General features: G+C 42.5%; 1 protein-coding gene across 1 annotated transcript; it reads right to left on the minus strand.

Moving 5' to 3' along the window:
- Window positions 1-355: 355 nt before the first annotated feature.
- On the minus strand, window positions 356-25227 carry SPINK8 (serine peptidase inhibitor Kazal type 8 (putative)). Its single transcript, XM_001145750.6, has 6 exons — window positions 25106-25227; window positions 24228-24307; window positions 14552-14601; window positions 13020-13141; window positions 3400-3442; window positions 356-517 (listed from the first exon to the last, which is right to left on the minus strand). The coding sequence occupies exons 2-6, from the start codon at window positions 24292-24294 to the stop codon at window positions 506-508; spliced, it is 294 nt and encodes a 97-aa protein (XP_001145750.1). The 5' UTR covers window positions 24295-24307; window positions 25106-25227; the 3' UTR covers window positions 356-505.
- Window positions 25228-27200: the final 1973 nt, after the last annotated feature.

A 27200-nucleotide genomic window follows, 5' to 3' on the forward strand; every position in this document is an offset into this window, starting at 1 on the left:
CCAGGCAAATCAAATAACGATCATTTTCTGGAAATGGTGTTTTTGGGGACCTCCAAACCTGTTCTTCCCCTTTGAATGTCTTTTCGCAGGCTGGTTTCCACCATGATTTCAGGGCTGGTTTAATTTAAGCCTACAGCAGAGTTGGGGTAGGGAGAATGGGTACAGGGCAAGTTAAAAACACCAGAAAGCTTGCTTTTCTTACTAAGATTTTAGATTTTTGTGGTCATTTGCTTACAATCTGTGTAAGAACAGAGGGAACCCATGGCATGAGTCAAGTAGTTTGGGGATGAGAAAATAGAATATCTGATATTTTTTAAAGATTCTTATTAATCAAGAGAAATGTTTGCCAGCCAGGTTTTCTGCTAAGAATCATTTATTGAAGACATAAATCAACGAGTTTGATCCAACCATTAGTAATTAAAGGGGATATATTTGAAGAGGCAACCATTGTGTTTCACTTGGCAATCTGGAGATTCAGTAGGTTTTATAATTCTTTGTGGTACGTTCAAGAGTTTTCCTGCAAGAGAAGTATCTGCTTAGAGAAATCAAATTTGAGGAAGTTAAGAGAAAAGCCACCACACTGGTAACCACAACCATAGTTCAGCAGGGGAAATGCTAAACAATTATTCTCTGAATTAAGGCAGGTTAGAGACATTCTAATTTCACTGGAGAAGAAAAAAGCAGAGTGAAAGTCGGTGGAAAAGAGGAAGGCAAAGGATGGGGATGTCTGGGTGAGACTTTGGACTCCAGGAGAGCCTCTGGGAACTCCTGAGGGGATAGAGGCAGTGGAGTTGACATGAAGCAGGGTCCTGGCAGAGGCCTGTTGGAGGATATGGAGCTTTCCATCTCCCTAAGAGTGTCTCAGGTTTCCCCTTCCCCTCTTTTCCCTTTCCTTTCCCTTCTCTTTCCCCTTCCTTCCTTCTTTCCTTCCTTCCTTTCCTCCCTTCCTTCTTCCACTTCCTCTTCCTCCCTATCCCTCTTCTTTCTCCATTTTCATGTCTTCTTTTCTTCTTTCTCTTCCTACTCTCTCTCTCTCCCTCCCTATCCGCCCCCCCCCCCCCACCTCTTCTGGAATTATTAGTTTCCTCAAACTCCAATTGATTCTCTAAGGACTGATTTAGGGGAAGGTGCCAATAGCTCATTGTAGTTCATCATTATGGTTGGCTCTTAATGCAATTATACACTCATATATATGAGTACATATCTTTATTAAGCCTATATCTCATTTGAGTTCATTCAAATGTACATCTCATTTGAGTTTCGTGATAACCCAGACAGATGAGTTCTAGCTGAGTCACAGAGGTATTAACTGAAAGATTTGTGACTTTTTCTTCAACGCTCTTCCCCAGACATCACATTCTGTACTTGGGATACCTGGGCTTACTACCTATACATAAGAATAACTAAAGCTGTCAGTGGTACTAGCTCTAGATCACTGAGTTTGTGCAATGAATTCTGACTTCAGTCTGCATTCTTTTTTTTTTTTTGAGACGGAGTCTCACTCTGGCGCCCAGGCTGGAGTGCAGTGGCGTGATCTTGGCTTACTGCAAGCTCCACCTCCCGGGTTCATGCCATTCACCTGCCTCAGCCTCCCAAGTAGCTGGGACTACAGGCGCCCGCCACCAAGCCTGGCTAATTTTTTTTGTATTTTTAGTAGAGACGGGTTTCACCGTGTTAGCCAGGATGGTCTCGATCTCCTGACCTTGTGATCCGCCTGCCTTGGCCTCCCAAAGTGCTGGGATTACAGGCATGAGCCACCGTGCCCGGCCCAGTCTGCATTCTTAATCTCTGCAAATCCTTGGCATCCAAGCTTTCTGAATTACTTTATAAAAGCAATATTAATTATATCAACAATTTCATCAGAGCCTTGGTAGAGAGACAGAATTGTGCTCTGCAGTAAAATTTTCAGGTGGTCTCCTATAGTTAACTTTTCATCCATGGCACAATTAATGTTTACATTTGAAATAAATGAATAAAATGCATTTTTGTCTTAAATAGACTGTTGAGGTCCCAACATGATACAGGGATCTCCCCTAGAAGATTTGGGATTTTCTAGTCCAAATGTGATGAAAGGAAGCTCACTGTATTTGGATGCCGCACAATTCTTTTCTGGGTCGCTCTGATTTAGGGAAAATTCTATCATTTTATACTGATGTGATATCTTCCTTATCAATCCCTCTTTCTGCATGTCCCTAAAACTCTTCTCCCCTGTTAAATATTAGTCTTTACTTTGGCACATAAGTGATTCTTAGAACACTTTGAACACCATTCTATAGATATCCTTAAATTTAAAACCACCCCTTTGAAGTTAAAAGTTTAAAATGGATATAAGACCAGAGATTTATTTGACAAGAGTCATAGACTGAGGTACGGTCCAGATATAAAAGGAGGGATTTAGCAGGATTTTTAATGAGTAAGCCCAGCTCAGCAAGAATCTGACAGAAGTAGAAATTATGTGAGATCTTTTCATAGTTACTCCAAATCATGAAAGTGTCTAAAAGTTCTTGTGATCTCTCTTTAGTGGAACTAGAGAACATTCAGGTAATTGACCGTCCCTAAGTGAGTAATATGTTTGCTGGTCTGTAAATCAGATGAGCCCTGTGAGTTTGTCATGGAGATGGTGTCAGAAGACATTGTCATAAAATTATTACTAAATTATATAATTGTCCTGTTTTACCTGCTTTACCTCCTACCGTCTTTATTTTCTCTTCTACATTGATTTCTCCCAGTCTTGTTGCCACGCCTCATAATGCAATAATGATCTCTATGGCTTCAGCTGAGTTCTTGCTTTGGACTATAACCTGGAAGTCAGGGACACAATCTCTAGACCTAGGGCTCCGGCAAGTCCTGGCCCATTCACTCTCAGAATAACTGTTCACATTTCAATTAGTGTCTTTCATTAATATCCTAGATATTGGAAATGACAGGGAAGAGCAAGGGTGAAATAGATGTTCTTTAAGCTGAATTATCAGGCCAAATTATGTTTCTTCCTCCAGAAGGTGTTATTTTTGGTTGGGGAGATTTGAATATGAAGTATGTATTAGAAGATGACAATGAAATAATTAGTTGTAATAAGACCTTTTGAGTATGTAAGGAAATGTCCAAACTTATTAGAGAGGAACTCTGAAGTATGTAGGAGTGAATAACATGATGTCTGAGACCTGTTTTAATATACTTCATCAAAGAAAACAGAGAAATAAAAGAATAGAGGGAGGAAATGTGGCAAAACATTACAATTTATTGAATACACATGATAGGCTTATGGGATCTGTTATTGGCTCTACTTTTATGTATGTTTGAAAATGTTCATAACAAAACATTTAAAACTCTCTAAAACAGTGAGCTCTTAACTTATCTAGTTTACTTCTAAAAATAAAAAATAAAAGTGTCTTTACTTACACATTGTCCATCATACAGTTTAGTTATGTTAAGCCCTTCAAATCTGAAAGAAATTATATTTTAAAATTATTTTTGCTGTATGGTATATCATAAATTCTGACTAAATTTTACTTGATAATCTTTGGCTAAGTTTGGGAAATAAACATTCTGCTAATAATGAATTCTTAGCAAATATTTAAAAATTCTACTATATGAATTTTTATTTGTCAAAGACATTGAGTATATAAAACTTACTCAGTCTACAATAAAATACAGAAATTCAAAATAGCCTTTGAAAATTCAAGTAGAAATACAGAGGATTAGAAAAAGAATGTGTCTTAAAGTTAAAATATGCATTTAATGAAAGCTGAAACATCGCTACTGACCTTACAGAAACAAAGGATTAAAAGAGAATACTATGAACAATTGTATGTCAATAGATTAGATATTCTGGATGAAATGAACAAATTCCTAGAAACACACAAATTATCAAAACTTAATAAGAAATAAAAAGTCTCAACAGACCTATGACAAGTAAAGATACTGAATCAGTAATAAAAAATGTCCCGACAAACACCAGATGGCTTTAGTACTGAATTCTACCAAAAAAAAATTTTTTTTTTTTTTTGAGACAGTTTTGCTCTTGTTGCCCAGGCTGGAGTGCAGTGGCACGATCTCAGCTCACTGCAACCTCTGCCTCCTGGGTTCAAGCAATTCTCCTGCCTCAGCCTTCCAAGTAGCTGGGATTACAGGCATGCGCCACCAGGCCCAGCTAATTTTTTGTATTTTTAGTAGAGACTGGGTTTCATCATGTAGGCCAGGCTGGTCTTGAACTCCTGACCTCAGGTGATCCACCCGCTTCGGCCTCCCAAAGTGCAGGGATTACAGGCATGAGCCACTGCACCTGGCCTACCAAATATTTTTAAAAGATTTAATACCAATCTTTCTTAAACTCTTCCAAACAATACAAGAGGAGGGAACACTTGCTACTTCATTCTATGAGGACAGCATTACCATGTTATCAAAGACAGACAAAGACATCACATAAAGGAAAACTATAGACCAATATCCCTTGTGAATACAGATGCAAAGATTCTCAGAAAAATACCAACAAATTGAATACAACCACATATTAAAAGGATTATACACCATGACAAAATGGCCTTTATCCCAAGAATTCAGAGCATTTCAAAAAAAAAAAATCAGCCAATTTAATAATATCACATTAATAGAATGACAGAAAAACACTGCATGATAATATCAATTGATTCAAAACATACACACATAATATTCAACAAAATCCAACACCATTTCATAATAAAACACCCAGAAAACTAGGAATAGAAGAGAACTTCTTCAACATGATAAAGAACACTTATGAAAAACCCATAGCTAATATCGTACTCAATGGTGAAAGACTGAAAGACCTGTATAAGATCAGGAACAAGACATGAATACCTGCTTTCACCACTGAGATTCAACATTGGACTGGAAATTCTAGGCAAGCAATTAGGCAAGAAAAAGAAATAAAAGGCATCCAAATTGGAAAGGAAGAAGTAAAATGATCTCTATTCAAAGATTATATGATTCTATATGTAGAAAATCCCAAAGAATTAATATAAAAAATGACTAAAGCTAATAAATTCAGCAAGTTGCAGAGTACAAGATTAACAAACAAAAATCAGTTGTGTTTCTATAACTATAAATCAGCAATGAACAATTTCAAAATAAAATTAAGAAAACAATTCAGTTTACAACAGCATCCAAAAAAGAAAATACTTAGTAATAATCCTGGAGGTGAAAGACTTGTACACTCAAAACTACAAAATTGAAACTGCTGAAAATAAATAAAGAAGGCCTAAATAAATGAATGACATCCCATGCTCACTGACTGGAAGAATTAATTTAAGATGACAATACTTCCCAAAGCAATCTACAGATTCAATGCAATCCTTATCAAAATTCCAGTGGCCTTTATATTTTGTGGAAATAGAAAAGCCAATCTTGAAATTCATATAGAATTGCAAAGGGCCCTGAGTTGCCAAAATCATCTTGAAAAAGAAACAAAATTGGAAAACTCCAAATGTCCAATTTCAAAAACTTACTATAACACTACAATAATCTTGCAGTGTCAGCTACTTGGGAGGCTGAGGCAGGAGGATTGTGTGGGCCTGGGAGTTCAAGACTGCAGTGAGCTATGACCACACCACTGCTCTCCAACCTGGGAGATGCAGTAAGAACCTGTCTCCAAAAAAAAAAAAAAAAAAAAAAAAAAGTATAATAATCAGTGGTACTGGTACTGGTATTAGGATATAAATACAGAACAAAAGAAAAGAATCAAGGATCCAAAAATAAACTCATATATCTATGGCCAATTGATTTTCAACAAGGGTGCCAAGGCCATTCAATGGGGGAAGAGGATAGTTTCTTCAACAAATAAAGCTGGGACAACTGGATAACCACATGCAAAAGAATAACATTAGACAGGGTGGGCATGGTGGCTCATGCCTATAATCCCAGCACTTTGGGAGGCTGAGTCAGGCAGATGACCTGAGGTCAAGAATTTGAGACCAGCCTGGCCAACATGGTGAAACCCAACCTCTATTAAAAATACAAAAATTACCCAGGCTTGGTGGTGGGCACCTGTAATCGCAGCCACTGGGGATGCTGAGGCAGGAGAATTGCTTGAACCCAGGAGGTGGAGGTTGCAGTGAACCAAGATCGTGCCACTTCACTCCAGCTTGGGTGACAAAGTGAGACCCTGTCTCAAAAAGAAAAAAAAAAAAAAGTTAGACCTCTATCTCACACCATATATAAAATTTAATTCAAAAATGGATCAATGGGGCCGGGCGTGGTGGCTCACGCCTGTAATCCCAGCACTTTGGGAGGCCGAGGTAGGGGGATCACAAGGTCAGAAGTTCGAGACCAGCCTGGCCAGCATGGTGAAACCCCATCTCCACTAAAAATACAAAAAATTAGCTGGGCGTGGTGGTGCACACCTGTAGTCCCAGCTACTCCGGAGGCTGAGGCAGGAGAATTGCTTGAACCTGGGAGGCAGAGGTTGCAGTGAGCTGAAATCATGCCACTGCACTCCAGCCTGGGAACAGAGTCAGACTCTGTCTCAAAAAAAAAAAAAAAAGGATCAATGGGCTAAAACTACTAAACTCTTAGAAGAAAAATTAGAAGTAAATCTTTATGCCTTTGGATTTTACAGTGGTTTTTTGGGTGTAATAGCAAACGTAAGAACAACAAAAGAAAAAATAGATAAATTGATGTCATCAAAATTAAAAACTTTGTGCATCAAAGGACATTATCATGAAAGTAAAAGGCAACCTATAGAATTGGGGGAGAAATATTTGAAAATCATAGTATTTAGTATTCAAAATATATAAAGAATTCTTACAACTAAAACATAAAGACAACACAATTTTTAAAAATGGGCAAAGGACTTGAGTAGATATTTCTCCAAAAAAGTATATGGATAGCCAAAAAGTACATGAGAAGATGTCCAACCTCATTAGTCATTAGAGAAATGTAAATGAAAACTTGATGAGATACCATTTTCACACCCACAAGGATGGATATAATAATATTTTTTAAAAGTACTAGCAAGGATGTGAAGAAATCGGAACTCTCATATTTCTGGAAGAATGTAAAATGGTTCAGCCCCTGTGGAAAAGTTTGATGATTCCTCAAAAAGTTAAACACAGAATTACCATATAACTCAGCAAATTCCACCCTTAGGTATATAACCAGAAGCCTGAAAACAGGTACTCAAATAAATACTTGTACACAAATGTCTGTAAGAGCACTATTCACAATAGTTAGACATGGAAACAACCCAAATTTCCTTCAATTAATAAATAAAAAAATTGTGGTATATACACATAATGGAAAACTATTCAGTAATACAAAAAGAAATGAAGATATATGCCACACTGTGGATGAACCTCAAAATGATTATGTAAGTGAAAGAAGCCAGACACAAAAGATCATAGGTTGTATAATTCCAGTTATGTGAAATATACAGAATAGTAAATCTGTAAAAACAGAAAGTCTATTGCTAGTTGCCAGGAACTGTGGGGAGGAGGGAATGGGAAGTTAACTGCTTAATGGACATGAGGTTTTATTCTGGAGTGACAAAAATGTTTTGAAAGTAATAAAGGTGGCAGTTTTATAACATTATAAATGTACTAAATGCTACCAATTTGTTCACTTTAAAATGGTTCATTTTATGTCATATGAATTTTACCTCAATCTTTAAAAATATGCATTTGCACCCATTTATAGTTATAAGAACTTTGATAAGTTGCTCCCCTCAGGTCTCAGTGTCTTCATTCAAAAGTGAGCCCTTTTGCTTGGACAGTGAAAATGGAGAAGTAAGAATCTTTAAATTTCCTCCATGAAAGCAACAAGAACACTGGCAAAAATGGTCAGAATCAAGTTTTCCAGAATTCTGGGAATTAAAAAAAAAAAATCAAACCATGCAGCAATCCAAGGAACATCTATTGAAGAAAAATTGCTGCTTCTCAGTAAGAATAGTGAGTTTCATGGCATTTTATCTTGCTCTGGACCCATCTGCAGCATTCCCAGTTCCATGGTAGTAATGAAAAACAACCACCCACAATCATGGTGAAAACCAGCAGCCTGGCAGCATCTGGAGGGAGAAGACTGGTGTTGGAATGCCTTCAATGCACCATTACCAGAGAATTGTCATTATTTGACCTGTCTGGGTGGTTCTCTGAAAGACCCATTTGCAAAGCTTTTATTTGACCATACTCAAACCTCTCTTGGTGCAAACAGCCTTTTCCCTGGGAAAATTTGTTGAAAACAATCAGAGGCAACTGTTTAACATCATGGCTGCTGCACGGTGTGTAACAGTTGTGAAAAACAATAGGTTAACCAAGAGCTTAAAAGTAAGTTAGGCAATGAGATGTCCATAGGAGGTTTTGAAAAGCTCTAACATGTTACTGGAAATACAGAAGGCCTTGCAGCCAGTGTAACGCTTTCTGCATGCTCAGAAAAGACCAGAGAAAGTCCCAACATCTCATCTCTAACTAATCTTGTGGGTCTGTGCAAACATCCAGTGAACACTAAAGTGTAGCTTTAAACTGCCTGGTAGAGTAGAGACATGCCTCAGTGCACACACAAAGTTTTTGTTGTCAAAGACTGGGAGATTTATTGGTTCCAGCCATTTAAGGAAATTTTTTTCCAATCATTAGCTGATAATAAGATAATGAGTAGGACCAGATCAATGGCCATACATGACAAAAAATGCATACTTTACAGGATTATTTCAGAAGTCACTAAACTAACACATGGCAACAACAACAAATAACAGCAACAAACCTTGGATAGAGGTGAGAATCTGATTTCCAGAGTTGCCACATTATATTATTCAAAATATTCAATTTTCAACAAAATAGTTATGACACACACAAAGGAAAAGAAAGTATGGCTCACATATAGGATAAAAGTCAGTCAATGGAATCTGTCACTGAGGAAGCCTAGATGTTGGACTTACAAGACATTTTAAATCAGCTATTTTACTTATGTTTAAAGAACTGGGCCGGGTGTGGTGGCTCACTCCTGTAATCCTAGCACTTTGGGAGGCTGAGGCAGGTGGATCACTTGTAGTCAGGAGTTCAAGACCAGCCTGACCAACATGGTGAAATCCTGTCTTTACTAAAACTACAAAAATTAGTGGGGCTTGATGGCACAAGCCTGTAATCCCAGCTACTTGGGAGGCTGAGATAAGATAGTTGCTTGAATCCAGGAGGCAGAGGTTGCAGTGAGCCGAGATCATGCCACTGCACTCCAGCCTGGGTAACAGAGTAAGACTCCATCTCAAACAAACAAAAAAAAAGAACTGAAGGAAACCGTATGTAAAGAACAAAGAACTAAAGGCAAGTATGAGAATGATGTCTCACCAAATAGAGAATATCAATAAAGAGACAGAAAAAATTTTTCAAGAACCTGAATAAAAATTCTAAAGTTGAAAATTACAATGACCTAGAATGAAAAATTCCCTGGAGGGGCTCATATAAGATTTGAGCAGACAGAAGAAAGAGTCAAATGTGCTTGAAGATAGACCAATGAATAGTAACCAGTTTGAGGAAAAGAAAGAAAAATAATTATGAAGAAAAAAGAACAAAATGGGTTAAAATGCCTCACATAACCAATAAGATAAAACTCAATTCAAATTGGGAAAAAAATGAATATAGCCACAGAGAAGTGTGGGACACTGTCAAGGGCATCAACATATACATAAAGGGAATCCCTCAAGGAGAGGAGAGAGATGAAAGGCAAAAGAATACTTGGAAAAATAATGGCTGAAATTCCCCAAGTTTGATGAAAAACTTCATCCAGTAAGTTCAAAAAACTTACAATAGGATGCATTCTAATAGAGCCACACATAGACAAATCATTATAAAATTGCCAAAAGACAAAGGCAAAGAGAGAATCCAAAAAGCAGAAAGGGAGAAGTGAATATCACATGTAAATGATCCTCATACTGCTTCTAGCCTCCATGATTTCTGATGAATTCATGTGATTCCTCCATCAGGAGTCATGGAAGCTGGAAGCAGTGGGATGACAGTCAAAATGCTGAAAGAAAATGAGAGGTGGCCAGGCACGGTGGCTCACACCTATAATCCCAGCACTTTGGGAGGTGGAGGAGGGTGGACTGCTTGAGCTCAGGAGTTCAAGACCAGCCTGGGCAACATGGTGAAAACCTGTCTCTACCAAAAATACAAAAAAAAATTTAGCTGAACATGGTGGGGTGTGCCTGTAGTCCTAGCTACTCAGAAGGCTGAGGTGGGAGGATCACTTGAGCCCAGGAGGTCGAGGCTGCAGTGAGCCACAATCATGCCACTGCACTCCAACCTGGGTGACAGAGTGAGACCTGGTCTCATAAATAAATGAATAAATAAAAGAAAAGAAAAATAAAAAAAGAAAATGACAGTCAACCAAGAATTCTACGCCCACCAAACTATTCTTCAGAAAGAAAGGTGAAATTAAGATATGTCTAGATAAAGAAGAATTGAGGCAATTTGTTGCTAGCAGACCTACAAAATACTAAATAGTCCTTCAGGCTAAAATGAAAGGATCATAAGCAGAAACTTGAATTCATGTGAAGAAATAAAGAGCCAGTTAAAGTAACTATATAGGAAAATAATAGACAGTATAAACATATTTTTGTTTGTAAATCTTTCTCTCCTAAGAGGCAACTGCATAAAACAATTATAAATCTGTGTGAATGGGTGTACAATGAATAAAGCTGTAATTTGTATAACAAAAACAGTTCAAAGAAGGATGGGGAGAATGGAGCTATTTAAGAACAGCATTTTTTGGCTGGGTGTAGTGGCTCATGCCTGTAATCCCAGCACTTTGGGAGGCCGAGGCAGGCGGATCACCTGAGGTCAGGAGTTTGAGACCAGCCTGGCCAACATGGTGAAACCCCATCTCTACAAAAATACAAAAATTAGCTAGGCGTGTTGGTGTGCGCCTGTAATCCCAGCTACTCGGGAAGCTGAGGCAGGAGAATCACTTGAACCCAGGAGGCAGAGGTTGCAGTGAGCCGAGACCACAGTATTGCACTCCAGCATGGGCAACAAAAGTGAAACTACATCTCAAAAAATAAAAAAAAAGGAGCATTTATTTATTTATTTATTTATTTGAGACGGAGTCTCACTTTGTCACCCAGGCTGGAGTGCAGTGGCGCGATCTTGGCTCACTGGAAGCTCCACCTCCCAGGTTCATGCCATTCTCCTGCCTGAGCCTCCTGAGTAGCTGGGACTACAGGCACCCGCCACCACGTCCGGCTAATTTTTTGTATTTTTAGTAGAGATGGGATTTCACCATGTTAGCCAGGATGGTCTCTATCTCCTGACCTCCTGATCTGCCCGTCTCAAAAGAACTTTGCTCTGTTGCCCAGGCTAGAGTGCAGTGGCACGATCATGGCTCACTGCAGCCTTGAACTCCTGGGCTCAAGCAATCATCCTGACTTCCAAGTAGCTAGGACTACAGGCAGGTGCCACCATGCCTGGCTAATTTTTTAATTTTTTTTGTAGAGTCAGGGTCTCGCTATGTTGCTCATGTCTCAAATCCCTAGGCTCAAACAATCCTTCTGCCTCAGCTTCCCGAAGTGTTGGGATTACAGGCTTGAGCCACCCCTCCAGGCAAAAATATTTTTTAAAATTTTTGTAATTAAGTTGGTATTAATCCAAATTAGATTGGTATAAATTAAAATTTAACTTGTAATATCCAGTGCAACTGCTAAGAGAATAATTTCTTTTTTTTTGAGACGGAGTCTTGCTTTATCTCCCAGGCTGGAGTGCAGTGATGCAATCTCAGCTCACTGCAACCTCCGCCTCCTGGGTTCGAGGGATTCTTCTGCCTCATCCTCCTGAGTAGCTGGGATTACAGGCATGCACCACCACACCCGGCTAATTTTTGTATTTTTAGTAGAGACGGGGTTTCGTCATATTGGCCAGGCTGGTCTCGAACTACTGACCTCAGGTGATCCGCCCACCTCAGCCTCCCAAAGTGCTGGGATTACAGGCGTGAGCCACTGCGCCCAGCTAGAATAATTTCTAAGATACACTGAAAGGGAGCTCTTTAGAGGCCATCTCTCAGATGTCTCCTGTTCCAGCATCGTTTGACTCTGTGATGCTGCGCATTCCCCAGATGATGCTTTCTGATTGTCAGGTGTCAGCGTCTGTGCCAGTGATTGAGGCTGACACCAAAGTTGTTTACCTTACAACTCTCGTATGGGTTCTAGTGTAAGCTTTAGTGTTTATTCAGCCAAGAATACAAGAAAGTCCGATCCTGCCCAGCCAAATATCTCTCATCCTGATCAAGAAGATTCTTATTCCTTCTCTGGAGGAGAAGCTAAGAAGAGGAAGGGGAGAGAGACTTAATTCTGATCTACTCTTGTGTTTTTGCTTTTCTCTCTTAAGATACTGCACTCAACTTGTAAGCCTTAGTTAGACAAGGGTGTGGCTTTTCTCCTTAAAGGAGAAGGCAGATGTCAGAGAATCCTCCTAACTGTATACGGAGTTTCCTTCATACAAACCCCTGCTCCTCGCTATTCCCCTTGGGCTCAACAATTGGGCGTTTCACTTGTGTGTTACTCAAAGCTTCTAACATGTGATGGGTGCAAAGACTAAACCACATACTAAGTTGAAAGCAAAAGAAAGTTGTTTTGGAAAATAATATCCATTTTAGGACCAATAAACTATTAGCTGGGAAGATTCTTCACCCAGCTTCCTCTTCCTCTTCTTTTTGTTCTTTGTTTCTGTTCTTTGGCCTGAGGGGGCATGAGGATGACCTTCATGTAGGGTCACATGATCTACATGCTGTGGCTGCTTGTTTCTGAGTGCCTCCACTTGAGGCTTGTCCAGGTCACACACAGTGCCCTCACCTTAGTGGATTTCTGTTTCTGCATTGTCTGAATAGGATCACATGTACCTTTTGAGGTCACAGAAAGGAATGGAAGAAAGGGAGGAACAAATACTGGAGGAATGTCTGGAGAGAAGGTCTCATTGGATGATGTAGGAAGTGGGCTGAGGTCATCACCCTCTTTTGACCACTCTTAACCTCTTGACTTGAAAGAAAGGGAGAACAAAATTAGGACTTACAGAATTTTGGAGAACAGATGGCAGTCACTACTGTAGGTAACCTGGTCACTGCCACAAATAGGTTCACTGGGCTTGATGTAGGATAAAAACCAGCACTTATTTACATTCTTGAGGCATTCAACCTGAAGGTGAGACACACACAACTGCTTCAGACACTTTCATCCAGGTCCTTTGGCCGTTATTATGCATAGCTTGGGAGGTGGATGGAATACGAGCACCAGATCAGGAGTTCAGAGAAAAGGATTCAGAAGCCTCAGTGTTTGACCCCAACAGTTACCACCCACAATATGTATATAATTGCAAAATAATATATAATCTGTGCACTCTCCAGACTCCCATAAATTCTTTATTAAGATAAAAATACCGGCCGGGCGCGGTGGCTCATGCCTGTAATCCCAGCACTTTGGGAGTCCGAGGCGGGCGGATCACGAGGTCAGGAGATCGAGACCACGGTAAACCCCATCTCTACTAAAAATACAAAAAATTAGCCGGGCGTGGTGGTGGGCGCCTGTAGTCCCAGCTGCTGGGGAGGCTGAGGCAGGAGAATGATGTGAACCTGGGAGGCGGAGCTTGCAGTGAGCCGAGATCGCGCCACTGCACTCCAGCCTGGGCGACAGAGCAAGACTCCGCGTCTCCAAAAAAAAAAAAAAGATAAAAATCCCTGCCCTCTGTAACCTAACAATCATATTTTTGTACCAACCCCAAAATGTGATTGGTAGGTTACAGAGAGCAGAAGTAGGGAAATGTCTTTCCAGGTTAAAATTTCTGATGAAGGGCCAGGCATGGCGGCTCACGCCTGTACTCCCAGCACTTTGGGAGGCCGAGGTGGGCAGACCATAAGGTCAGGAGTTTGAGACCAGCCTGGCCAACATGGTGAAACCCCATCTCTACTAAAAATACAAAAATTAGCTGGGTGTGGTGGCACGTACCTGTAGTCCAAGCTACTCGGGAGGCTGAGGCAGAAGAATCACTTGAACCCAGGAGGCAGAGGTTGCAGTGAGCTGAGATCACGCCACTGCACTCCAGCCTGGGCAACAGAGCAAGACTCTGTCTCAAAAAAAAAAAAAAATTCTGATGAACATTATCATATGTGGTGCCTCAGATGGCAGGGGCTCAAACTTGTCACAGCAGGTTGAAGGCACCAAAGGAAGGAGATGGAGAAAATACCTCATAGGGCCTTGGTGTGAGGGAGGCAGGGGGTATGCCTGGCATATCATGGTGGAAACAGTATCCACTGTGGCATAGGACCTACCTGAATTTGTGCCACGACATCCTCATCCATTTATTGGTGCAAAATACTTGCTTTCTACCCCACAGGTGAGTTATGTAAACTGATTGGGAGAACCCTTGAGAAGAGGGCTCAGGAACATATAAAATGTGCTACACATACTTGGTGACTCAGCTTTTATTGTTCTGTTATTCCCATGCAAGCCCCCTCCACTGCCCACCTCCCAGAAGAAAGAGCTGGGGCTTTTGGGCAAACCGGCTCTCTCCCCATTCCTGTTATTAGGAACCAAGGAAGCAGTACTCACTATTGTTTTGTCTAGCTGACCTCTTTCAGAGGCCATAGGAAGGGGGAAGTCTGGAAGACAAAAGCACATACAGAAAAGTTGCTTCTCTGTCTTCTGCCCTCAGCGAAAAAGGTAAGATGAGGGGAACCCTAGTTGGCACACAGGAAGCATCAAACCCCATCAGAAGAGGCTGGGCTCCTCTTTGATGCAAGCTGCCCTCTAAAGGAGCAAAGAATCAGGAAATACGTGCCTTTACCTTCTTGTAAAATGGAGTTCTTAATTCTAGCCCTTCCATTTCATAAGTAACAACTTCTGTAATCCTTGTCAGTTATTTTTAGTAAACATGCTCTAAGTTACAAATTACCATGAATTCATTATATTGAGATGCCCTAAAAGATGCTGAGTTTCATTAAGGCTTACATATTCAATCCAAAGCAGTCTTTGCAATTACATATGTATATAAAATTTTATATAAGTATATATTATAATCACATGATATAATTTTATAGTATATAATATGTATAATATGTTATAAACTCTCATATATATCAGCTTTCTTGGGTATAATTCACATATCATAGAATTTTACCAGATTTTAAAAAAATGCTTTGACCTGCCTGGCCAACATGGTGAAACACTGTCTCTACTAAAAATACAAAAATTAGCCAGGCATGGTGGTGCATGCCTGTAGTCCCAGCTACTTGGGATGTTGAGGGAGGAGAATGACTTGAACCCAGGAGGTGGAGGTTGCAGTGAGCCAAGATCACACCATTACACTTCAGCCTGGGTGAAAGAGCAAGACTCCGTCTAAAAAAAAAAAAAGTTTTCAGACAGAGTCTTGCTCTGTCACCCAGGCTGGAGTGCATTGACACGATATCAGCTCACTGAAGCCTCAACTACCTGGGCTCAAGTAATCCTCCTACCTCAGCCTCCCAAGTGGCTGGGACTACAGGCATGCACCACTATGACCAACTTATTTTCTTGATTTTTTTGGTGGAGCTGAGGTCTCACTATGTTGTACAGGCTGGTCTGGAATTCCTGGGCTTAAGCAATTCTCCCACTCAGCCTCCTAAAGTGCTGGGATGACAGATGTAAGCCACCGTGCCCAGCCGAATTTACCAATTTTTACCATCATATAGAGGATTTTTTTCTTTTTAAATAATTCACCTAAAGTTTACAGTTTGATGGTTTTTAGTATATTCACAGTTATGCCATCATCACCTCAAAAAGAAACCCTGTAACCATTAGCAGTCATTTATGATGCCCCTCTTCCAACTATTTCCCCTCCTGCCCCACCCTCGCCCCTGAAAAACAATAATCCACTTTCTGTTTCTTTTTGTTTTTTTTTTTTTTAGACAGAATCTTGGTCTGTCGCCTAAGCTGGAGTGCAGTGGCGCGATCTCAGCTCACTGCAACCTCGGCCTCCTGGGTTCAAGTGATTCTCCTGTCTCAGCCTTCCAAGTAGCTGGGATTACAGGTGCATGCCACCATGCCCAGCTAATTTTTGTATTTTTAGTAGAGACGGGGTTTCACTGTGTTGTCCAGGCTGGTCTCGAACTCTTGACCTTAGGTGATATGCCCACCTCAGCCTCTTAAATTTCTGGGATTACAGGCATGAGCCATCAAGCCCAGCCTCTACTTTCTGTTTCTGTAGATTTGCTTTTCTGGACATTTCATATAAATGGAGTCATGCAACGAAGTATATGGTTTTTTGTGTCCGTGTTTTAATGTTCTAACTATATTGTAGCTTGTATCAGTACTTCATTCTTTTTTATAACTAAATAATATTCAATGTATGTATATTCCACATTTTATTTATCCATTAATCAGTTAATGGACATTTGAGTTGCTTTCACTTTTTTGCTATTATGAATAAAGCTGCTATGAATATTTATGCACACATTTTTGTGTGGGCATGTGTTTTTATTTCCCTTAAGTATATACAAAGTGTGGAATTGCCAGTCATATTCCAACCTTTTAAGGACTTGCCAGGCTATTTTCCAAAGCAGCTGCATTTTACATTCCCATCAGCAATGCACGATGGCTTCAATTTCTTCACATCTTTGCTAACATTTGTTACTATCTCTCTTTTTTCTTATAGCCATCCTAGTAGGTGTGAAGTGGTATCTCTGTTGTTTTTGTTTGTTTTGTTTTGTTTTTTGAGACAGAGTTTCGCTCTGTCACACAGGCTGGAGTGCAGTGGCGTGATCTCTGCTTACTACAACCTCCACCTCCCAGGTTCAAGCAATTTTCGTGACTCAGCCACCCGAGTAGCTGGGATTACAGGTGTGCACCACCACACCCAGCTAATTTTTGTATTTTCAGTACCTCAGGTGATCTGCCCGCCTCAGCCTCCTAAAGTTCTGGGATTACAGGCATGAGCCACCACTCCTGGCCATATTGGTATCTTTATTGGTATCATTTGAATCACAAAAGTTTTTAAAAGTCCAATTGATCTTTTTGTTTTTGTTGTTCCTTTCTGCCTTTGGTGCCATCGTTAAGAAGGCTTTGCCTAATTCAAGGTCACGAAATTCACTCATATTGTTTTCTTCTCATAGTTTTATAATTTTAGCTCTTACATTTAGTTCTGTGATCCATGTTGAGGCATTATAATTTGTGTCCATGGTGTGAGGAAAAGGTCCACATTTATTCTTTTGTATATAGATATCCAGTTGTCCTAGCAGCATTTGTTTAAAAAGATTATTGTCCACTGAATTGTCTTCAGACCTTGTTAAAATCAATTCACTCCAAATGTAAGGTGTTTTTCCCCTGGATTCTTATATTTTATTGATCTGTATTTCTTTTTCTTTTTCATAAAACGTATGACTGAAACATTTTTTTTTCTTTTTTTTCTTTTTTATTGATCATTCTTGGGTGTTTCTCGCAGAGGGGGATTTGGCAGGGTCACAGGACAATAGTGGAGGGAAGGTCAGCAGATAAACAAGTGAACAGAGTTCTCTGGTTTTCCTAGGCAGAGGACCCTGCGGCCTTCCGCAGTGTTTGTGTCCCTGGGTACTTGAGATTAGGGAGTGGTGATGACTCTTAACGAACATGCTGCCTTCAAGCATCTGTTTAACAAAGCACATCTTGCACCGCCCTTAATCCATTCAACCCTGAGTGGATACAGCACATGTTTCAGAGAGCACAGGGTTGGGGGTAAGGTCACGGATCAACAGGATCCCAAGGCAGAAGAATTTTTCTTAGTACAGAACAAAATGAAAAGTCTCCCATGTCTACCTCTTTCTACACAGACACGGCAACCATCCGATTTCTCAATCTTTTCTCCACCTTTCCCCCCTTTCTATTCCACAAAACCGCCATTGTCTTCATGGCCCGTTCTCAATGAGCTGCTGAGTACACCTCCCAGATGGGGTGGTGGCCGGGCAGAGGAGCTCCTCACCTCCCAGTAGGGGCGGCCGGGCAGAAGCGCCCCTCACCTCCCGGACGGGGCGGCTGGCCGGGCGGGGGGCTGACCCCCCACCTCCCTCCCGGACAGGGCGGCTGGCCGGGCAGAGGGGCTCCTCACTTCCTGGTAGGGGCGGCCGGGCAGAGGCGCCCCTCACCTCCCGGACAGGGCGGCTGGCCGGGCGGGGGGCTGACCCCCCCACCTCCCTCCCGGACGGGGCGGCTGGCCGGGCGGGGGGCTGACCCCCCCACCTCCCTCCCGGACGGGGCGGCTGGCCGGGCGGGGGGCTGACCCCCCCACCTCCCTCCCGGACGGGGCGGCTGGCCGGGCAGAGGGGCTCCTCACTTCTCAGTAGGGGCGGCCGGGCAGAGGCGCCCCTCACCTCCCGGACGGGGCGGCTGGCCAGGCGGGGGGCTAACCCCCCCACCTCCCTCCCGGACGGGGCGGCTGGCCGGGCGGGGGGCTGACCCCCCCACCTCCCTCCCAGACAGAGCGGCTGGCCGGGCAGAGGGGCTCCTCACTTCCCAGTAGGGGCGGCCGGGCAGAGGCGCCCCCCACCTCCTGGACAGGGCGGCTGGCCGGGCGGGGGGCTGATCCCCCCACCTCCTCCCGGACGGGGCGGCTGGCCGGGCGGGGGGCTGACCCCCCCACCTCCCTCCCGGATGGGGCAGCTGGCCGGGCGGGGGGCTGACCCCCCCACCTCCCTCCCGGACGGGGCGGCTGGCCGGGCAGAGGGGCTCCTCACTTCCCAGTAGGGGCGGCCGGGCAGAGGCACCCCTCGCCTCCCGGACGGGGCAGCTGGCCAGGCGGGGGGCTGACCCCCCCACCTCCCTCCCGGACGGGGCGGCTGGCCGGGCGGGGGGCTGACCCCCCCACCTCCCTCCCGAACGAGGAGGGAGGACGCTCCTCACTTCTCAGACGGGATGGCTGCCGGGCGGAGGGGCTCCTCACTTCTCAGACGGGGCGGTTGCCAGGCAGAGGGTCTCCTCACTTCTCAGACAGGGCGGCCGGGCAGAGACGCTCCTCACATCCCGGACGGGGCGGCAGGGCAGAGGTGCTCCCCACATCTCAGACGATGGGCGGCCGGGCAGAGACGCTCCTCACTTCCCAGATGGGATGGCGGCCGGGAAGAGGCGCTCCTCACTTCCTAGATGGGATGGCGGCCGGGCAGAGACGCTCCTCACTTTCCAGACTGGGCAGCCAGGCAGAGGGGCTCCTCACATCCCAGACGATGGGCGGTCAGGCAGAGACGCTCCTCACTTCCCAGACGGGGTGGCTGCCAGGCAGAGGCTGCAATCTCGGCACTTAGGGAGGCCAAGGCAGGCGGCTGGGAGGTGGTTGTAGTGAGCCGAGATCACGCCACTGCACTCCAGCCTGGGCGCCATTGAGCACTGAGTTAACGAGACTCCGTCTGCAATCCCGGCACCTCGGGAGGCCGAGGCTGGCGGATCACTCGCGGTTAGGAGCTGGAGACCAGCCCAGCCGACACATCGAAACCCCGTCTCCACCAAAAAAATACGAAAACCAGTCAGGCGTGGCGGCGCGGGCCTGCAATCGCAGGCACTCGGCAGGCTGAGGCAGGAGAATCAGGCAGGGAGGTTGCAGTGAGCTGAGATGGCAGCAGTACCATCCAGCTTCGGCTCGGCATCAGAGGGAGACCGTGGAAAGAGAGGGAGAGGGAGACCATGGTGGGAGAGAGAGGGAGAGGGAGACCGTGGAAAGAGGGGAGAGGGGAGAGGGGAGAGGGGAGAGGGGAGAGGGGGGAGGGGAGAGGGGAGAGGGGGGAGGGGAGAGGGGGGAGGGGAGAGGGGAGAGCGAGATAGATATTTTCTATGACTGAAACATTGACCTGTATTTCTATTCTCATGCTAGTACCAAACTGTCTTGATGTCTGTAACTTTGTAGTAAGCTTTGAAATTGAAAAGTGTGAGTACTTCAACTTTGTTTTTTTTTTTTTTTTTTGAGGTCTATTTTGTCTATTGTCAGTCTTTTGCTTTTCCATATGAATTTTAGAATCAGCTTTTCCATTTCTGCAAAAAAGCCAGCTGTGGTTTTGATAGGATTTGCATGGAATCTGTAGATTGATTTCTAGAGTATTGCCATCTTAACAATGTTAAGTCTTCCAATCCATGAAGATGGGATATCTTTATGTTGGTTTAAGTCTTCTTTAATTTCTTTCATCAATGTTTTGTAGTTTTCAGTGTGCAGGTCTTTCACCTCCTTTGGTAAATTATCCTTAGGTATTTTATTATTTTTGATGCTATTGTAAGTGAAATTGTTTTCTTAATTTCATTTTCAGGATGTTCATTAGTAGTGTATAGATATACAAATGATTTTTGTATATTGCTCTTGTATTCTGCAAACTTGCTATTAACACTAACAGTTTTTAGAGTATTCCTTAGGACTTTCTATTCACAAAATTATGTCATCTACAAACAGAGATCATTTTACTTCTTCCAATCCTATCTGGATAACTTTTATTCATTTTCTCTTGCCTAATTACCCTGACTTGAACCTCCAGTACAATGTTAAATAGTAGTGGTGAGAGCAAGGTTGCTCCCACTCACCCGCTTTGTGCTATTATCAAATATATTACATTTCTATATGTTCTCTAACATAGAGAACATATAGAATACATTCAAATAAACATTTCTATATAGTAGAAAAATTACTTTACATGATTTCAATCCTTTTAGATTTATTGAGGCTTGTTTTATGATCTAGGATATGGCCTATCCTGGAGAACACTGCATGTGCACCTGAGCAGTATGTGTATTCTGATGTTGTTGGATGGTGTAGTCTGTAGATGTCTGTTGGGTCTAGTTGGTTAATAGTGTTGTTCTAGTCTTCTATTTCCTTATTGGTCTTCTGTCTAGTTGTTTTAGCCATTATTAAAAGTTTGAGGTGATGTCTCCAACCATTATTGTTGTATTATCAATTTCTCCCTTCAATTCTGTTAATTTTGCTTCATATATTTGGGGCTTTATTTTTAGGTGCATATATGTTCATAATTGTTTTATCTTCCTGATAGACTGACCCTTTATCATAACATGTCTCTCTTCATTTGTAGTAACATTTTTGTTTTGAAGTGTATTTTGTCTGATATTAGTATAGCCATTCCAAATTTTTATGGTTGCAGTTTGCATGATATATTTTTCTCATCATTTTACTTTCAGCTTATTTGTGTTTTTGAATCTAAGGAGTATCTCCATATAAAGCATATAGTTGGATGTTGGGTTTTTTTTGTTCAGTCTGACAGTTTATGCCTTTTGATTGGATTGTGTAATTCATTCGCATTTAATTTTTTTATTGATATAGTTGGATTGACTTACACCTGCCATTTTACTTTTTGTTTTGTGTATGTCTCCTTTTTTCTCAAGTCCTCCTTCACTGGTTTGTGTTGCACTAAGTAAGTATTTTTTAATGTAACGTTGTAATTTTTTTTTTTTTTTTTTTTTTTTTGAGACAGTGGCTCACTCCGTTGCCCAGGCTGTAGTGCACTGGTACATTCTTGGCTCACTGCAACCTCCACCTCCCTAGTTCAAGTGATTCTCCTGCCTCAGCCTCCCCAGTAGCTGGGACTATAGGTCTGCACCACCATGCCTGGCTAATTTTTTTTTTTTTTTTGAGAGTGAGTTTCACTCTTGTCACCCAAGCTGGAGTGCAATGGTGCGAACTCAGCTCACTGCAACCTCTGCCTCCCAGGTTCAAGCGATTCTCCTGCTTCAGCCTCCTGAGATGGGAGGCTGGGATTACAGGCATGCACCACCATGGCTGGCTAACTTTTGTATGTTTAGTAGAGATGGGGTTTCTCCAAGTTGGTCAGGCTGGTCTCAAACTCCCGACCTCAGGTGATCTGCCCGCCTTGGCCTCCCAAAGTGCTGGGATTACAGGCATGAGCCACCATGACCAACCGTCCTTTCTTTTCTTTTCTTTTCTTTTTTTTTTTTGAGACACTGGGCTGACCTAAGCTAGGGTGAGGGCCATCAGGGCCCCACTACTCTCAGTCTGCCTCACCTGGGATGGAGCCTCAGTCTCACAAGTAGGAGATGCGTGGGAAAAAAGAGGACCCTGCCTCTGGGACTCACTTTCCTGGAATTTAGCCTCAGCAACACAAAGGTATGGGGGAATGAAAAATGTTGACGACGTGTCCTTCCGAGGGAGATATACCATTGCCACCTGTAAGCTTAGGGAGAGAAGAAAAACTCATCTTGGCCATATCTGTCCAGAGTAGATCTTCCCTCACATTGCACTGGGAAGGGAAGGGGAAAGATAGGCAGTGGCTTAAGTTCTACACATTCTTGCTGTTCCTACCTTTTGAAACATTTATCAAAATGTGTGGTCTGGCCGGGCGCGGTGGCTCACGCCTGTAATCCCAGCACTTTGTGAGGCCAAGGCTGGCAGGTCACCTGAGGTCAGGAGTTCAAGACCAGCCTGACCAACATAGTGAAACCCTGTCTCTACTAAAATACAAAAATTAGCTGGGCATGATGGCGGATGCCTGTAATCCTAGCTACTTGGAAGGCTGAGATGGGAGAATCGCTTGAACTTGGGAGGCAGTGGTTGCAGTGATCTGAGATGGTGCCACTGCACTCCATCCTGGGTGGCTGAGGGAGACTCTGTCTCAAGAAAAAAAAAAGGTGTGGCCAGGTGAGGTGGCTCATGCCTGTAATCTCAGCACTTTAGGAGGCCAAGCCGGATGGATCACTCGAGGTCAGGTGTTCGAGACCACCCTGGCCAACATAGTCAAACCATGTATCTACTAAAAATAAAAAAAATTTAGCCAGGCATGGTGGCACATGCATATAGTTCCAGCCACTTTGGGGGCTGAGGTGGGAAACTCGCTTGAACCCAGGAGGTGGAGGTGCAGTGAGCTGAGATCACACCACTGCACTCCAGCCTGGGTAACAGCAAGACTCTGTCTCAAAAAAAAAAAAAAGTGTGTTAATATTAGGTATGAACTATGATATCTATATATCTTCCACCACTGGTGTGTTCAGGTACCACTCCTGACACATAACCCATGTCTAGCCCAGTTACTGGCATAAGGTCAACACACAGTATATATTTATTGAATATGTAAATAAATGGGTGCTGGGAAACCCAGCATAGTAGTAAGGGCCACATCACAAAGGCTTTGTGTTTATTACAGCAGAACTAAGATAAGATTTGCACTAAAAATGACAACTATTGTAGCAGTGGTACATGGGTTAGAGTAAGTCAAGTTAGAGGCAAAGGGAACGGTTAAGGAGAATATAAAAATATTTTCATGAAATGATGAGAACCTTCACTGAGGAAGTCACTGTTGTGGAAATGTGGAAAAGCATGAATTTACATGATATATGAAGTGTTCTATCAACCGAACTTAGTCACTGGTTATGGGCATACAGGGGAGAAATAGGTTTGAGGCAAAAATATAAGGCCATACAACTACGAGAACAAGGAAAGGGTGATTTGCAAGAAAGATGGAGTGGTCCACTTTGGTTGAGTTATGGTGTGTTCCCGACAGAGGATGAGACTCAGCCAGAAGGGAACACAGCAGGCTTACAGGGAGGCTGATGCCAATGGCTGATATGCTCAGTAGCAGTGGGGGTGAGGATTGAATGAAAGGTGAGGAAGTGTAGAAATATACCTAGATTTGTCAACAGATGATTAAATTGGAGAGGGAAGGGGAGGAGAGGGACCAGGCTTATTTGTTTTTTACGTAAGATATGAGAGTCATGAAAAATAGTTTTCAGCTTGTTACAGAACTCTCCTAAGATGTGAGAGCCTTGAAAAAAATGTTTTAAGTGAGACGCCATACCAATGGAAAGTAAGAGATTGGAGACAAGTAGGAAAGAGTTGCAGAAATCGAATAGAAAAATGACATGTTGAGGCCTTCAGAGATTCCCTACAGTTAACTATAAGCATGACTTTTGCTAAAACCCGCCATTAACCAGAATAATATCTGAGTCTACTTCCACATAGTCTAATGAGTTTCTTTTTTTGATTTGAGATATGTAAATATACAAACTCTAGAAATGTACATTTCTGAGGTTTAAATATCTTAGGTAGTAACCTGGCATTTTGGGAAGTTCAATGTTCCTGGACTTGGATGGTTTGGATTCAAATCCCAGCTTTGATAGTAGCAACATTGTATGAATCCTTTCTCTGGGTTTTAATTTCTACATTTGTAACATGAGAAATTAGGATTAAATAAAACTGAACAGCACTTCCACTTCCATCTCTAATTTTCCCATGATTCTAGATTTACTGTAGAAAATGTGGGCAGAGCAAGGACACATAACTCACCAATTGCAAAGGCCATCCACATGGAGGTAGCTAGAACAAGGATGGCGTCTGAGCAGATCCCCTTCATGGTGACAGAAGAACTGTGGAAATATGCAACTTTTGATGTAGGACAAACATCTATGCGAAGTACAAGTTCTCACAGAGATCCCTCACTGACCAGGAAATGAAGTCTAAATAATTTGTTCTTTCCTCAGGTCATTTGGAATGAATTGTGTCTGATGCAACTCAATTGTTTAATTCATTTCCCTAAAATCTTTGGACATTTGAAAAAAAAATTTTTAAAACAGAATTTTAGAAGATGCCAGAAAAAGAGTTAGTAAAGAATGCTTGCCAAGGGAAAGAATAAATACCAAGAGTTTTCCAATAAAATATTTAAAAGTAGCCAGGCATGGTGGCTCATGCCTGTAATCCCAGCATTTTGGGAGGCCAAGGCAGGAGGATCACTTGAGCCCAGGAGTTCGAGACCAGCCTGGGCAACATAGTAGGACCCCATTTCTGAAGAGCAGTCACTCAACAACATGTGTAAGTCAACAGGCAATAAGAAACAAGAAGGGACAAAACACCAAAACCTCACTCCTTTACTTGTAATCTTCCCTAATGTTGTTACTTGGTGTTAATACTTAGTATCCAGTAAAATTACTGAAAGGAAAATCATAGTATATTTACCAACAGCTTACTTGCATTATTGAAATTATTATAGTACATACCAATTGATATTTTAATTACTGGTTTCTATTCTCTTCATCCTACACATTTTCCAGGCAAACATTTTTCATTCTATATCGAGATAATTTCTACCCAAGGCCTCCCCTGAGAAAAAAACCAAGTAATAAATAATACAACCCTTAAAAGTTTGCAAATTAAGAAGTCCACTTTACCTGCTGTGACTCCCATGGTTGCTCTGAGAAACTGGCTGAACAGGATGGTTTTTGTTGATAGTTTGTTCATAATGAACTAGGAAGGAAGGCAAAGCTTATTTGTCTTTTCAAGGTTCCAATGCCTGGCAGTAGAAGAGAGTGAGCTTTGAAATTAGGAAGTGTAGATATGACTCAAATCTATTTCTTTCAACTCTAAATTCTGTAATGCTTAAATCTTGTGAGTTCATATTTCAAATTTCTGAGGGTGGTATGTACTGTCCAGTACTACTCCCAAATCTAGCTGTTCTTGCCAAAGCTGAACCTACCATTTTAGACATATGTCATACACAATTTTTGAATTCCTACATTTTAATTTGCATTATAATTATTACATTCAAGACGGCTTCAGATTTTTTTTTTTTTTTTTTTTTTTTGAGATGGAGTCTCGCTCTGTCGCCCAGGCTGGAGTGCAGTGGCGCGATCTCTGCTCACTGCAAGCTCCGCCTCCCGGGTTCACGCCATTCTCCTGCCTCAGCCTCCCGAGTAGCTGGGACTACAGGCGCCCGCTACCACGCCCGGCTAATTTTTTGTATTTTTAGTAGAGACGGGGTTTCACCGTGTTAGCCAGGATGGTCTCGATCTCCTGACCTCGTGATCCGCCCGCCTCGGCCTCCCAAAGTGCTGGGATTACAGGCGTGAGCCACCGCGCCCGGCCGACGGCTTCAGATATTGACACAATACTATAAAGTACCACATCTGCATGTGCAGTTATTTTATCAAGTCAAAAGTGGTCACTTTATTGAAGCATCTGCTTTAGATTATTTCTATATTGACTTATAGAGGTTCTATTTATTTTTATTTCTTTAGAGACAAGGTCTTTCTCTGTTGCCCAGGCTGAAGTACAGTGGCATAATCACAGGTCACTGCAGCCTTGAACGCCTAGCCTCAAGTGACCCTCTTGCTTGGCCTCCCAAAGCATTGGGATTACAGGTGTGAGCCACTGATTTGCCCTGACTCACAGGGTTTTAAAGTAGAAAATTACCTTATATGGAATCCTCCAAGTTCAGTCTTATTTAGCAGAGCTGAGAAATCTGGAGATAGAGTGCTCATTTCCCTTAAATGATAGCTTGTTCTACCATTTGAACAAAAATTTCTCAAAACGCTAACATTTTTTAAAGCAGAAGTTCAGAAGTTATTGGTTATCATAAATTCCTCAGGTCTAAGTCCTAAATGAATGGCCTTAACTGGGGACATGCCACATAGTTCTGGGAGGTCAAGTGTATTTTCTCAGCACTGCTCTGATCAACCACAGTGTCTACCATGGTGGTCTTCAGAATTTTTGCTTTTAATCCCTCTAAATTTGGTGCCTGCTTATATATATTTTTAAGTTACATGTAAAATTTTCCATCAGAAATTTTAATAGGCTGGGTACTGTGGCTCAAGCCTGTAATCTCAGCACTTTGGGAAGCTGAGGCAGGCGGATCACTTGAGGCTAGGAGTTCGAGACCGGCTTGGCCAACATGGTGAGACCCTGTCTCTACTAAAAATGCAAAAATTAGCTGGGCGTGGTGGTATGTGCCTGTAATCCCAGCTACTCATGAGGCTGAGGCATGAGAATCGCTTGAACCCAAGAGGCAGAGGTTGCAGTAAGCCGAGATCGCACCACTGCACTCTAGCTTGGGAGACAGAGCAAAACTGTCTTTTTGTTTTTCAGTTGCAAGATTTAATAGAGTGGAAACAGAGCTCCCATATGATGGGAAGAGACCCAAAGGGGGTTGCCGCTCCCTGCTTGAATGCCTGGGTTTATATCCCGATCATTGTCCCTCCCCTGTGTTCTCAGGCGATATATGATTTGACTATTTCTTTACCTCCTGCTTTTAGCCTATTTTGTATTTTAGTGAGCCCTCTTTACTACCTGATTGGTCGGGCTTGAGCTGAGTTACAACTGTTTAAACGTGGGTGCGTTCACCTTCCCTAGCTAGGCTTACAAATTCTTAGTCAGCCTAAGAAATCCAGCTAGTCCTGTCTCTCAGTCCCCGCTCTCAACAGGAAAACCCAAGTGCTGTTGGGGGTGTTGGCTGACAACTGCTCTAACTGCTTCCTGCTCAACTGGGGC

Source organism: Pan troglodytes, chromosome 2 (assembly GCF_028858775.2).
Source record: "Pan troglodytes isolate AG18354 chromosome 2, NHGRI_mPanTro3-v2.0_pri, whole genome shotgun sequence".
Classification (NCBI taxonomy): domain Eukaryota; kingdom Metazoa; phylum Chordata; class Mammalia; order Primates; family Hominidae; genus Pan; species Pan troglodytes.